Genomic DNA, 14,918 nt, shown 5'->3' with positions numbered 1-14,918 from the left:
TGGGGAGAAGAGAATGGGTTTTAGTCCTGTTGAGTTTGAGCCACTAAAGAGATATCTACATGGAGATATCTAATAGATAGTCTGTGATGTAGTAAAGGAGTTTAAGCCTGTATATATAAATTTGGGAATCATATGTATAGAAATATTTATTGAAACCACGGGAGTTAGAGACCACCAAGATAAAAAAATTAAAGGAAAAAAAAGAGGGCCTAGAATAGAACTTTCAGTGACAGTCATGGTTGGGAGTTAGGAATCAGATGATGACCTAGGAGTAATATTTGTCATGAGTCAATGATAGCCATAAAAATGATAATATTAATATAGGGAACTCTCTAGCTTAAAGATTGAGTCCCTTTGATGAAGGCTTCTATAGGTTCAAGGTACTTAGTAGGCATGCATCCTTAATTTATGCATCATGAGCCTCTGCCAATATGTTTGTCTTTTAAAAGTAAGCCAGAGGGCATAATTAGCTCAAAGCAAAATAATTTCCTGGGATAGAAGACAAAACAAAAGCTCCAACATCAACCAAATATCTCCCTTAAAAATATGGAATGTACTCTTCGGCAAATAAACCCAGCGTCAGAGACAATGGACACACATAGAGGTCATAAAAATAAAGGAATATAAATAGGAGATGCATATGTCTAGAGTATTTATTAGGAGTACTTGTGTAGGCAACATGTACAATAAAAAACATAAAAGGTGGGGGCAACTCATGCCTCCAATGTTGTTAAGACTACAGTGTTTTCATATTGCTCCTGCTGAAGCAAATGTCATTGTATCTAATGGACACTGCCAGATCTTGCTCAGCTAAATGCTTTCAAAGGTTGCTCCAAAATTGTTGCTTATAGAGGTCACTGTTTTCAACTGAAATATTTGGGTAAGGCACCATAGGGTTTTTAGAATAAGTAGAAGCTTTTATTTGATTTGTGGTCCAATAAGGATACTGTGCAAGAATGAAGAACATTGTCTTCCTCTTCCAAGGAAAAGGAAGCATCAGGAAATTCTTTCTCCCTAGAAGATCTAGTCCCTGGAACTCTCAAACTCAGGTACTCCTCAAGTTGGAATTACCCATGAAGCAATTCTCTAAGCTGGTGCTGCTATGAATCATACTGTCTAAGAAGATTAAAATACCCATTTTCTACACAGGAAGTTGGCACTCGGGAAGCATCTTTGAATTCATTTTTCAGGCTGCGTGTAAGCACGTTTCCCGTGGCCATATGTTGTTACAAGTTGTTAGTGATGCTTCTGGTTGGCAGAGGGGAAGAATCCCTGTTCCTCCCTCTCCCTGCTATGTTCTGGAATAGGTCTGAGGAAAAAAATGAAGAACAATTCCTCAAGAGCTGAATTCTAGCAGAGTGGGACAAGACAAGTCCTAGAGGGTCTTTGTAGGCCATATGTTGTGTTACTCATCATTCACTATTCGATCACTAGGAATTCCCTGTACCCCATCAATTGTTTTCATACTTATAATCTCATCAAGTTTATGGGGGAACTTCTCTATGTTGATTAACAGTGCTCTACACTGGACTATATTGTCAGATATAGTCTGACAATACATAATAATAGACCTTTACTAGCTATATGATCCTGAGGAAACTACTTAATCCCATTTGCCTCAGTTTCCTCATCTGTAAGATGCTAGAAAAGATACTTCAGCATCTTTGCTAAGAAAACCCCAAATGGAGTCATGAAGAATCAGATATGACTGAAAAGTGACTGAACAAAAACAGTAAAGCACTTTATATGGATGACTTATTTGATCCTCTCAAACACTGGGTGAAGTCAGTACTGTAAGAGATGGCTATTTACATTTTACAGAAGAGAAAATACAGGCACAGAGAAATACAGTGACACACTCATAGTCACACAGCTCCTAAGATTTGAACATCTATCTTTCTTGACTCTAAGGCAAGCACACATTAGACTCAACCATACTGTCACTCTCTGCCTAACAACATCTATGATATACGCTCACAATAGCACAAGGCACATTAAGGAGCAGAATGAAGCATTAGAGGCAAATTGAACTTTAGTTACAACATCAATTACTACAATAGCTTTTGGATGGTTTTCTTTCCAGTTTGTCTGCGTTGGAGGGAGCCCCAACAGAATGAAGGCTTTTGCACTGTTTATCCACAAAGAGCTTGGACTTGAGGGGAGTGAGGAAGATATACAGGACATTTGTGCCGGGACAGACAGATACTGTATGTACAAAACAGGCCCAGTGCTTTCCATCAGTGTAAGTACTAAATCATTGTATCCACATACCTCATGAAAGCTATTGAAATCATTATAGCAGGATAGAAAAAATCTGATTCTTCATGAATGAAAGGATGAATAAATCAATGAAAAACATTTATTAAGCATGTATTATGTTCTTGTGCCTGTATGCTGTCTCAAGCATACAAACATTGAGAAGGAACCCATCCTCAAGGAGCTCATACTCAAACTGGAAGAGATAACATGTATAAGGTTCAGCATCAGGGTGGCAGGAAGATCTAAAAGGCAATAGGTGTGATGCAGATGGCAAAGCCCAGGGAGCAGTGCCTGGGGATAGCAGAGAAGATGGAATGACCCAAAAAATCTTAGCATTCATTACAATGGATTAGTGGTCCTCCATGTTACTAGAACTGTCACAGTTTATTCCGCACTCATATAAACAACATGAACAGCCATGTCCATTCTGTGGTTGTGGATGGGGCAGGGGTCTGGCCCACCACAACTGGGAAACCTGAAGTAGACTAAAGGCTTTGAATATTACTAATAGCTTGTATTTATATAGTACTTTATAAGTATTATCCCATTTTATTCTCACAACCACCCTGTGGAGTGAAGATATTATTAGCTCCATTTTACAATTGAGGAAATTGAGACAGTCAAATGTTAAAGTGACTTATTTAGTATCACACAACTAGTAGGTATCTAAGACTAAATTTGAAACTCAGGCTTCCTGACTCCAGATCTGGCTTTCTATTTACTATGCCATTTAGTTGTCTCAACTGGAGCAGGAATTTTAGGTTCTACCTATAGGAATGGGTAAGCAGGATAGGATTTGGTTTCCAGTCAGGAGCAGGGATTGCTTAAAGATGGGCATGTTTTTGTCTTTGTCTTTTACATTCTGGACACTTCCTCCAGGAATGCATCAACTAGAAGTCACACATTAAGAGAAAACAGCAGGTGTACAAATGTTTGTAAATGGTCTAACACTTGTGTGATTCTTAGCACCCTCTGCCCCCTTATTCCAGCACTCTAGTACTGTCCCTGTGGACCTGGAGAAAAGCCCAGACAGGAGTCTGTGCCATTGTGTATTTGTATCTCTTTCACGGGATGAGAAAAGTATGTAGCACTCTATTCTACCCTGACCAGCACATTCACTGAGCTGTTCAAGGATGTGTGACCTTCTGATACAATCCCACAAAGCTGCCAGGTACAAATTCATTATTAGAAAGAAAGGGCAGGGCATATTGTTCAGTATTGCTTCAGGGCATTTTGTGTGTTATTATGTAAACTTTTCACATTAGAAATAGCAGAAAGAAAAAAAATTAAAAATTAAAAGATATATAGCAAAAAGAACATCTACTTTCTTTTTCACTGGTAACTATTAACTGTCCCTATTATATACACATCTCCTTTCAACAACTCTCTCTCTTCAACACCTTCTCTTATCTTGGGGAATGTGGAACTCTTAGTATGCTAAGGAAATTTGCAGTTATTCCAGGAATGCATCAACTAGAAATCACACATTAATGCAATGGTTTAAAACTTTAATAAGCCCTACTGAAAATCTGCTAATGCATTTTCATGGGATTCCTATAAATTACCTTCCTGCATTTAGAATACATTAACAGCAGCAGACATGTAGTTCCCTAAGATAAATGAACAGAATTACAATTTTTATGAACTATATACAAAAAATCATCCCCTCTCCCTTGGCCCACACACATTGTTTTTGCTATTGTCCACAGGGAAGCAAAATGTCATAAGGATGTATAAGAATATGTCCTTAGCATGACCTTACAAACCTTGTTTCTACCTATAGGACAAGGTTGTAATGTAGTAGCAGAGAACATCTAGCATCAATAGCCCATAAAGGCCTTAGAAGAAAAATGGCTTGATATGTGTCCAGAGGACCAGAGAAGGCTCATTGCAGCAGAGCTGTGGCAATTCTCCTGTCTGCTAGTTGTTACAGATAGCTTCCCTACCAGGACATGATGATGATCACTGAAAATTATTCATAATTCTATTCCCTAAGTAGCAGCCTATATGGATAGCTGTAGCTGATTTGGCAAATTCTGGGTACAATGATTCCTGGAGAGAATAGCAGAGTAGGGAATGATAACAAAAGAGAAGATGAGGAGGAAGAAAAGACAGGTAAGTTCCCCTCTTTGGAAGTGCATGGATGCTGCCCACTTTGGGTTCAAAGGAAGACTGAAGGTAAACTTGTATTTCTATACACCTTGTTTTCCAAAACACTGCTTTGCTTTCTGGTATTCAAAACCTTTCTCTTTGTTCAGGCAGTCTGATCATGTAAGTATAGCAAAATATAGCATTAATAAAATATATTTAAAACCACCAGAAGAAGGAGCAAAACTTCATCATGAAATAAAAACAGCCGAAGTTCAGTGTCCCTTGAGAGAAGAGTCACCAAAACATATGTTTAGCTTTAAGGTCAACAACTTGGACCTTGGTTTCACCAGCTCATCAATGAGGGAATTCACATCTCCTCAGGACTAGGCTTCCTTCTTTGAAAATATTTTCTTTCTAGCTAGCTCCAGCAGTGATAATGGGAAACCTATAATAACAATGCATAAGCTCAGTTATAAAAGAGGCATGAGACACAAGTCTTGCTCTCCAAGAGTTAAATTAATTCTTTCTCTCTCTTTCTGTGTGTGTGTGTGTGTGTGTGTGTGTGTGTGTGTGTGTGTTTGTGTGTCTGTGTCTGTGTCTATCTCTCCCTCTCTCTCAAATTCTAATTGGAAAAGCAGGTTATATCAAATGTGATAAAAGAAAGATGAATTGATTAGCTCACCAGAACATTCCAGAAATAGATTATTTCATAGTTTATGTTCTCTCGTGATGTAAAGATAAGAGTATATTCATTCATTCATTCATTCATTTATTTGGTGATCCTGTTGAAAACAAACCATCATGTTCTCCACTGGGTTTCCAAATGGAACTCATACTGAAAAGCACTGACAGAGGCCTCCCTTCTACCAGGACAGACCAGCCCTCAAACTTTCTTTCCCAATATGCTTTCTTGTACAAAATGTCTTTCTGCCTATGAGTGGAATATAAGAAAGGTTTTACTTACAAAGGTCCACTAAATTCTCTGCACAATGTACAATTCAGCAGTCTGTTTATTTTAGAGTCACCTCCAGTTCTTAGACTCACTTCTAGCAAATTTCCTGTAAATAATAGCTGATATTTATTTATTTAAGGCTTTAAGGTTTGCAGAGTGGTTTACAAGTATCATCTCTTTGATCTCCATGACCCACTCTGTGGGTGTAGGTAAATTCAGTGATTCTGATCCCCATTTTGTAGATGAGGAAATTAAGATTTAGAGAAGTAAAATGACTTGCCCCTGATCACTAGATAATGTGTCAGGAATGGGACTTGAAACCGTATTTGTCCTGATTCTAAGTGCATCATTGTTCTCATTACACTTCCTCCATAGAACAGGTCTGCCTAGAGGGGGCTGTTTGAATGTTGTAATAGAGGAGTGTTGTTTAACTTTGTAGCCAATATACTCTATTTTTTTTAAATAATAGCTTTTTATTTTCAAAATACATGCAAAGATAGTTTTCAACATTCACCCTTGCAAAACCCTGTGTTTTAGATTTTTCTCCTCTCTCTTTCCTCATCCTTCTCCCCATGACATCAAATAATTAAATGTAGGTTAAATATGCAATTCTTCTAAACATGTTTTTACATTTATCATGCTACTCACGAAAAATCAGATCAAAAAGGAAAAAAATGAGAAAGAAAAAAAATCAAGCAAACAAACAAAAAAGGTGAAAATACTATGTTGTGTCCCACATTCAGATCCTATTGACTTCTTTCTGGATGCAGATGGCATTCTCTATCATAAGTTTTATTGGAATTTAGCCTATATACTCTTGGACTCTAATCATAGGAAGATATTACCAGGACATCTTCTGACTTCATTATTCTATTGAAACTTCCTTTCCAAAGTTCCCAAAGATCTCTTACTTGCCAAATCCAATGACCGTTTTCTCAATTTGCATTCTTGATCTCTCTGCAGTCTCTGACCCTGTTGTCTCTATCTCTTCCATTATACATTCTTAGATTTGAGGAGTTCCTGGTTCTCCTTTCTCTATGATCTCACCTCAGTTTCCTTAGCTGGATTCTCAATCATATGATGCCTTTTAACCATGAAGTTTGCACATAGTTCTGTCCTAGCCCTTTTCTTCGCCCCTCTTCTCCTTTCTCTCTTTGTACCATTTCACTTGGTGAAATAATCAACTCCCATGGACTTAATTTCTCTGGGCTAATGATTTTCAAATCTATCCATCCTATGACCTTTCTATCTATCCATGACCTTTCTGCCAATCTCTTTTTAGACAGCTCAAATTGAATGTTTAGTAGGCATGTTAAACTCAAAACATCTAGAATTTAAGTAATTATTTTTCTCCCTAAACTCTCCTCATCTCCTACCTTCTCTTTTACTGTAAAGGGCAACACTATATTCCAGGTTCTTTAGGCTCATAGGTGTCTTTTTCAATTCTTCACTGTCTCTTACCCCTTATATCCAATCTGCCACCCACTCAATCCTATCAATTTTATCTTTTCAACATCTCTCAAGTATTACCATTTCTCTTCTCTGACACTGCTGCCACTCTGGTGCAGGCCCTCATTACTTCATACCTAGAATAGTCCCATAACCTACTGGTGAGTCAGTATGCCTCAGGTCTCTCCCTATTCTATTTGATCCTCCATTCAGTGACCAAAATGATTTTTTCTCAAAGAAAGGATTAGCCATACCATTCCATTATTCATTAAAACTTCAATGTTCTTCATTGTCTTTAGATTCAAATAGAAAATCTCCTGTTTAACATTCAAAGCCCTTCATAAGCTAATCCATTTCCAGTCTTTAAAAATCTCTCTTCCTACTTATTCTTTGCTTCAGTCATACTTACCTCCTTGTTGTTCCATGAATCAAACTCCATCTATAATGTTCAGGCATTTTCTCTGACTGTCCCTCATGCCTGGAATGGTCTTCCTCCCATCACTGCTTACTGACCTCTTTGACTTCCATTCACTCCAAAATCCCATGTTATATAAAAAGCCTTTCCCTCTCTTGTTTCCTATTTATTCTGTACCTACCTTGTTTGTACATATTTGTTTGCTCCTTGATTCCCTTTTATATTGTACATTCCTTGAGGGTAGAGATTATCTTTTGCCTCCTTTAAAATCCCAAGTCTTTAGTAGTCTATGGCACATAGTGGGCACATGATAAATATCTATTGACTGATTAAATTTTCAAAACTCTACATCAGCCCCATATCTTCTGGAATTGTTGCTGGTCATTGCATTTTCATAATGTTGTTATTATTGTATAAATTGGTCTTCTGGTTTTGCTCACTTAACTCTGCAGCAGTTCACACAAATCTTCCCAGGTTTCTCTGAATCTGTCCCTTTCATTATTTCCCATGATGTAATAGTATTTCATTATATTCATATATTTGTTCAGTCAGTCCCAACCATTGGTACTCCCTTAGTTTTCAGTCCCCACCCCATAAAAAAGTTGTTAAAATATATTTGTGTGTGAATCTTTTTCCTTTTTCCTTGGTCCCTTAGGCATCTATCTATACACATGTAAATATACACATCTATGCATGCACAAATATATACACAAACATCTAGAATTATGTTTATATCTATGTACAGGATTCATAATGCTATCATTCAAACAATATCACAGTTTAGTGACTATTGATGTATAAGTCCAAACTACTTTCCAAAATGGCAATACTAATTCGCAGACCAACCAACATATTATTAATGTATTTGTTTCCCTGAAGTTCCTATAAAATTTGCCATTTTCCTTTTTTGTCATCTTTGCCAAATATGTCACTGAAATCTCAGCATTACTTTAATTGGTTTTTCTCTGTCAGAGATTTAGAGTATTCTTTCAGATGCTTATTCCTAGATTCTGAGTCAATTCTCACCCAACCTCCCACTGCCTTTTCTCACTTATCATACCTATTAAAGACATTATCTTAAAAAGGCTAAGGTTTCCTACTGCATCCAGGGACATTTCCAGCCATCCTGATCTATATCTGGTGACTCAGATGGCTTTGGAGAGGAAAGTGAGGCAGGTAACCTTGTCTAGTCCTCCCTCACTTAAATTCAATTCATTTACTTGTCATGGCATCATCTTTCCGATATCATTATCCTCTTTGAGAAGGAAGGACAAACTATAACATGTACAATAAGAACAACAAAAGGAAATGCAAATTCTGCTGAGCACAATAGAGAAAGTGGAGTGATATGGTAGTCACAAAACATGAATATTTTCTCAAAAATCAAACTAAAGATGAAAAATGCTCTTTTGAAAAGTTTCCTCACAAGGCACCTGGTGAAAAGTAAAATAATTATGACCCCTTAGAGATTACATAATGTCTTTTTTTTTCCTGTCCAAGAGGGCAAACCCCACTTAAATAGAATAGAAATCCTTTTTTCAGGTACTCCCAGATGTGCCCATCCATCAAGCGACCATGGGGTATATGAGTGGGAGAAGACTTAAATCTTTCCCAGTCTTGCCAAGTCCTTAATGATTATATAAATTCATCTGTGCACTGTTAACTTATAAAGAAGGAATAAAATATGTCTTGTGAATCTGAAAATTTCAAAGAAATATGATTACTTTTTTTTTCATCTTGACAGCATGGCATGGGCATTCCTTCCATTTCAATAATGTTGCATGAGCTCATCAAACTCCTTCACCATGCAAAGTGTTGTGATGTGACAATAATCCGCATTGGCACATCCGGGGGCATAGGTAAGATGCCTAGTTATCTATGATGAAAGTAGAATGAATAAAAGTTGGTATAAGCATATACCTTGTCATACCAATCAAACTATCAAAATAAAGCACATTAACCTAGAAGCCTAAAGAAAATAGGAGATTTAAACAATACAAAAATCTAAGCAGAATCTTTGATGATACATAGCAGAGCCTACCTCTTCTTACTAGTCAGTCAATAAGCAATTATTAAGTACCTTTTATGTGTCAGACATTAGGTAAAGCACTGAGGTAATCAAAAAAAAAAAAAAAAAAAAGCAAAAAAAAGTCCCTGATATTCTAAATGAGGAGATAACATATTAATGTATGTACAAACAAATACATGCAGGAAATATCACTCAAGGAAGACATTAGCACTAAGGGGAATTAGCAAAACTTTCATACGAAAGGTAAAACTAGCAGAGTTTTGAAGGAAGCCAGGGAATTCAGGAAACAGAGAAGAGGTAAGAAAACTTTCCAGTCTCAAGAGATAGCTAGTGGAAAGGCATGCAATCAAGAGATAATTATTATGCAAGGAACCATTATGCCAGTGTCACTAGATCATAGAGAAGGAAAAGGAGCCGTTAAAGGCAGAAGGAGATCAGGTTATGAGAATCTTTAAAAGCAAGCAGAAGGTTTTATATTTGATCTTGGAAGCTGTTCAGTCATTTTTCAGTCATATCCAACTTTTCATGACCCCATTTGGCATTTTCTTGGCAAAGATACTGGAGTAATTTGCCATTTCCTTCTCTAGTTCATTTTATAGATGAGGAAACTGAGGCAAGCACAGTTAAGTAATTTGCTCAGTGTCACACAGTCTGAAGCCAAATTTGAACTCTGGAGATAAATCATCCTGGTGCTAAGCCCAGTGCTTTCTATACTTGCCACTTATCTGACCAATCTTGGAAGTAATAGAGAGCAATTGGAGTTTATTGAAAAGTAGAGTGACATGGTAAGACCTGCACCTTAAGTTCACTCTGTTAGGTGAAAGCTAGATTGAATTGGGCAGAGATCAATAACTAAAGATTCTTTTGTTTGCATTGGGAAGTTGTTTTTGGGGAGCTCAGTAAACATGCTGTTTGTAGTTATGTGCTCTCTAGCCTTATATTACTACATGGGAAGAATTAGATTCACAACAGCTTTTTGTTTGTTTCTTTTGTTTTGCTAAGGATAGGAAACAGCTTTGATTTTGCTGATGTAGGGCTCTCCACTTACACAGGATTGGCGACTAACCCATAGCAATTTATATTCTTCTAGTTTCCTGAAGCCTCTGAGAACTTGGAACCCACTCATGGTCAGGTAGTTAGCATATGTCAGAAGCAGAACTTGACCCTGGGTTTTTCAGCCTTCTATCCACTATGTCATATTGCCTGTCAATTTAATTATATATCACTTTTTAATAATAAAGATATTTGCATATATTATGTTTTATTCTTCCTAATAAACTTGTGAGGTAGATGGGAATAGTAAAAGAATGGGTGATACTCTTGGACCCATATATTTGTTTTGGGCGCTGTAGAAAACAGGACCAAGATGGAGTTTGACAACCAGCTAGCCACAAAAAGCAAAATACAGAGGCAGGAAGTGAGGCAATAGAATAATAGAACGTCATTTGGATTTTGGACAGGGTGAACAGGTTGGAAGGGTGACATTGGAGGCATCTAGTCAAAACAGAATAACCATGAAAAGAGCACTTGACTTGGAGTTGGGATGACATGGATGTGAATCCTACCTCTGATACTTCAAAGGAACATGGCCATCAACAATTCATTTAATCTCTTAGAACATGGATTTTTTTATATGCCAAGTACGGATTATAATAATTATAATAACTTGTAAGCAGGGATGAATTTTGACCTTTTTTTTATCCCTAGCAATTTTCATGGTACTTAGCCCACATTAGACTGATGACTTAATGACCCCGTGCTTAACATAAAATTTCTTTAATGTTCTTTTAGGCCATAATAAATAAGGCAGAGTCTTCAGAAATTAAGATTATTCTTCCACTCACATCTGGAGTACTGAGTTCAGTTCTGAAGCCCAATTTTAGGAAGGACATAAGACAATCTGACAAATACCAGAAATGGAGAAAAGATCAGTAGAAATAACTTGTTTATCCTGGAGAAGAAAACACATAGCAAGGATGTGTTAGCTGTCTTCAAGTACCAAAAGGGCTCTCACGTGGAAAAGGAAAAGAGTATGAATAATAGGCTCTCAGACTTGCTCTGTTACAATCCATATCTTCTACATTTCCTGTTCACATTACAGGGATTGAACCTGGATCTGTTGTTATAACGGACACAGCTGTAGATTCCTTCTTTAAGCCCCAGTTTGAGCAGATCGTCCTGGACACTGTGGTAACTAGAAGTACAGAGCTGGACAAGGAATTGGCAGAAGAATTACTCAATTGTAGTGAAGAAATTCCAGGGTTCCCGACACTCATTGGGCATACAATGTGTACCTATGATTTCTATGAAGGTAAGGACAATTTATCAACAGTTGACTCTATGCAAAAAATTGTCAGCATCTCTGTTATTTAAGCCTACAAATTATGTAAAAAGGCCCACTTCAGGGAATTAATAATAGAGGATTAAAAGTAAATTGAAACAGCCTTTTCTAGTTACTAAAACATAAGACCACAAGAACATAATAACCGGTGGAGAAACCTACATAATGAATTTACATTCAGGGTTGGGTTTAATCCTCCAAGAACGAATTGAATACTAAAATGCAATTAGGGAAGTTAACAAAATTATGTCTCTTTTGATGTCATTAATTTAAATCAGCAGTTCAGGAGAAAGAAAAACATAATCATTCATTGCTTTTGCTGCTCACCTGAACCTAAAAGGATAAGCAGAGGACAGAAGGAACCAGTGGGAATTGGAAAATATAAAGAAAGACACATGGGAGTCCCAAAGGGATGGAACTGCCTCAAAATGTTTCCACCTTAATATTATGCAGATGGTTAAGGTGGGGGTGGGGAACTCTGGGAAAGACTCAGGGATTGTAAGAAGGTAGTCTAGCTCAGGCATGAATTGAGCTGTACTTCTTTACTTGCTCCAAGATGTAAGCAATATTTGTGGAGGGAAGGGGGAAAGATGTAAGAAAATTAAGAATGAAGAAAAAGGAAAAGCAAATGAGGAAAAAGAAGTGGGAGAGAGAAGATGTAAAAAGAGAAAAGTTTGAAATTGAAATTGCTCAAGTTCCCCTATTGCACAGCCTCCTTCCTTGTTTTCTTCCCTACTGGCTCCTCTATTTCTAGCTTTCTTTCTGTCTCTGCCTCTCAGTCTTTTTGTCTCTGTCTCTCTTTGCCTCTCTCTCTCTCTCTCTCTCTCTCTCTCTCTCTCTCTCTCTCTCTCTCTCTCTCTCTTTCTCTCTCTCTCTTTCTGTCATTTTATCTTCCTGTTTCTCACTGTGTCTCCATATCTCTGTGTCTATGTATCTTTCTGTCTCTTACATATATTCTGTCTCTTACATACATACATACACACACACACATACATACACACACGTATATTGATATACTGTCTTCCAGTAACTAATCTATTCTTATGGCTTACTCATTCATAGCATCTATGCTTACAGTGTTTATATCTCATTGGGCAGTGAGTCCCATTATTCACTTTAGCTTCAGACATTCATTTTCCTCTCCTTGTGGGACAATTTTGCTGTCATATGTAATTAACACTTCCAACGCAATATATCTCTAAATGATCTTCACCAAATTCATCTTTTCTCCCAACTTCTTTCTCTCTGTTAGTGGAGCTGCAGTTCTACTTATCAGGGATAAAAACCTTTATCATTTTCTATTTCCTTATACCACTCCCCATACCATTATTTACCACCACTTATCTATTTTATTTCTATAATATCTGTTACATTGATTCTCTCCTTTCCATTTTCCTCTCACCATCCTAAGTCAGGCCTTATTATTTTTCACTTCAATAATTGAAATAGCCTCTTAACTTCTCTCACCACCTCCAGCCTCCCCCCTCTAATTTAATTACAAACTAATGTCAGATTAATATTCCACATGCTTCTGATCAAATATTTTCATTGCCTCCTCATCATGTACTGAATAAAATGCAAACTACTTACAAAATATAAACTGACCCCATTAATTGACTACTTGTCATTAATAACAATATCTATCATTTATAGGATACTTTAAGATTTTAAAGTTCTGAATATGATTGCATAGGGCAGCAAGGTGAAGCAAGTGATAGAGTGCCAGCCCTGTAGTCAGAAAGAACTGAGTTCAACTGCAGCCTCAAAATTTTACTATGTGATCCTAGGCAAGTCATTTAACCTCTGCCTTAATCCACTAGAGAAGAAAATGGCAAAAAACTTCAGTATCTTTGCCAAGAAATGAACATGTATGCTATGGTCTGCAGGGTCACAAAGAGCTGGACACCACAACAATCTGATGCTTTCCCCATTTTACAAATTAAGGAACATATTTTAAGGGCCTTATCTATGGTCATACAGCTAGCAAGTGATGAAAACAGGACTAGAATGAAATCCAATGTTCCCCATTAGAACACATTGTCTCTCTAGAGTGATGCCTACCTTTTCCTTCTCTGTTAGTTAATAGATAGTTGATATTGATAGATATATTATTCAGCTTGTTCACCTTCAATATCACTTCCTCCATAAAACTTTACTTGAGCCTGTCCCCTTGAAGTGTGACCTCCCTCTTTTGATCTTCATGCCCTTTGGGGGCACCTCCTCTCTGCTACTTTCATGAACAGGATTTGAGAGGCAGCATGATATAATTATAGCAGGTACATTTGTATCAGAAAACAGGTTTTAATCCTGCTTCTGGCACCTACTAGATGTGTGACCCTGGAAAATCAATCTAACATTATTTTGTAATTCAGTTGGAGAGAAAGAGACTAGAGGTAGTGAGAGCAGATGAGAGGCTATTTTACCTTTCAGAGTCTCAGAAAACTGTCAAAAAATAAGCAATTTCTGATTCACATTAGTAAAATGAGTTTCTTCATAATTCTCTATATCAATGAAATTGCAGATTCAGACCAATAAAGAAGAAAGAATTTAGTTTCTCTTCTTCCCTTTCCCTTCTCTCCTCTGAGCTCACTAAACCATAGTTGTTTATTTTTTAAAATAAGTGGCCATGCTTTCTTAATTTTCTTTCTTCTTAGCATTTAGCATAGTAGATGTGTAATAAATGTTTGTTAAATTTAATTTAATTTGTTAAACTGAGAATACAGATGGATCTAGTGATTTAAGTGTCCTGTAGAAACAATTTCAGACTATAGGTAGCTATGAACCACTCCTAAACACATCTGTGAACTCTACAAGACTATCAGTCAAAGATTCTCCCTTCTCTTTAAGGACAAGGACGTCTAGATGGAGCATTGTGTTCTTTTTCCAATGAGAGAAAGCTTGATTACTTACGACGAGCTTATAAAGCTGGCATCAGGAACATCGAAATGGAGTCAACTGTATTTGCAGCCATGTGTGGACTTTGTGGTCTAAAAGGTAACATTTTCCTGAGAATTAGCAATCAACTTCTACTTTCTTAAATTTGCAACCAGAGCTGGGAAGAAATGTAATTGAGGAGATATGAAATCCCATACTTACTCTTCAATTAATAAACAAACATTTATCAAGTATCTACTGTATGCAAATCATTGTTTTGCACTTTGGGGATACAAAGACAAAAATGAAAAAAAGACATTACATGACTTCAAGGATCATCCATCCTGTCATCCTTGCAATCTAGTTTCTATCTCCATAACTATACTAAAATAACATTTTTAAGGTAATTAATGACTTATTGCTAAATAAGAGTCAAAGTGGGACAGAAGAAAGAGCATGGAATGTGAAGTCAGAGGAGTTTGGTTCAAATCTCAGCTCTGCTACTTAT

The 14,918-nt window shown here is 36.9% G+C and overlaps 1 protein-coding gene across 2 annotated transcripts in view; it reads left to right on the top strand.

Annotated features, from left to right (window-relative positions):
* UPP2 (uridine phosphorylase 2) overlaps positions 1 to 14,918 on the top strand; it is a 42,746-nt gene that overhangs the window by 16,847 nt on the left and 10,981 nt on the right. For both annotated transcript variants that reach the window (XM_074297421.1, XM_074297422.1), the window contains exons 3-6: positions 2,084 to 2,242; positions 8,911 to 9,025; positions 11,297 to 11,506; positions 14,384 to 14,530. In XM_074297421.1, the coding sequence (XP_074153522.1) occupies positions 2,084 to 2,242; positions 8,911 to 9,025; positions 11,297 to 11,506; positions 14,384 to 14,530 (631 nt within the window). The remainder of the gene's footprint in view (positions 1 to 2,083; positions 2,243 to 8,910; positions 9,026 to 11,296; positions 11,507 to 14,383; positions 14,531 to 14,918) is intronic.

This window comes from Sminthopsis crassicaudata, chromosome 3 (genome assembly GCF_048593235.1).
Source record: "Sminthopsis crassicaudata isolate SCR6 chromosome 3, ASM4859323v1, whole genome shotgun sequence".
Taxonomy (NCBI): domain Eukaryota; kingdom Metazoa; phylum Chordata; class Mammalia; order Dasyuromorphia; family Dasyuridae; genus Sminthopsis; species Sminthopsis crassicaudata.
This window is presented reverse-complemented; position numbering and strand designations above follow the sequence as displayed.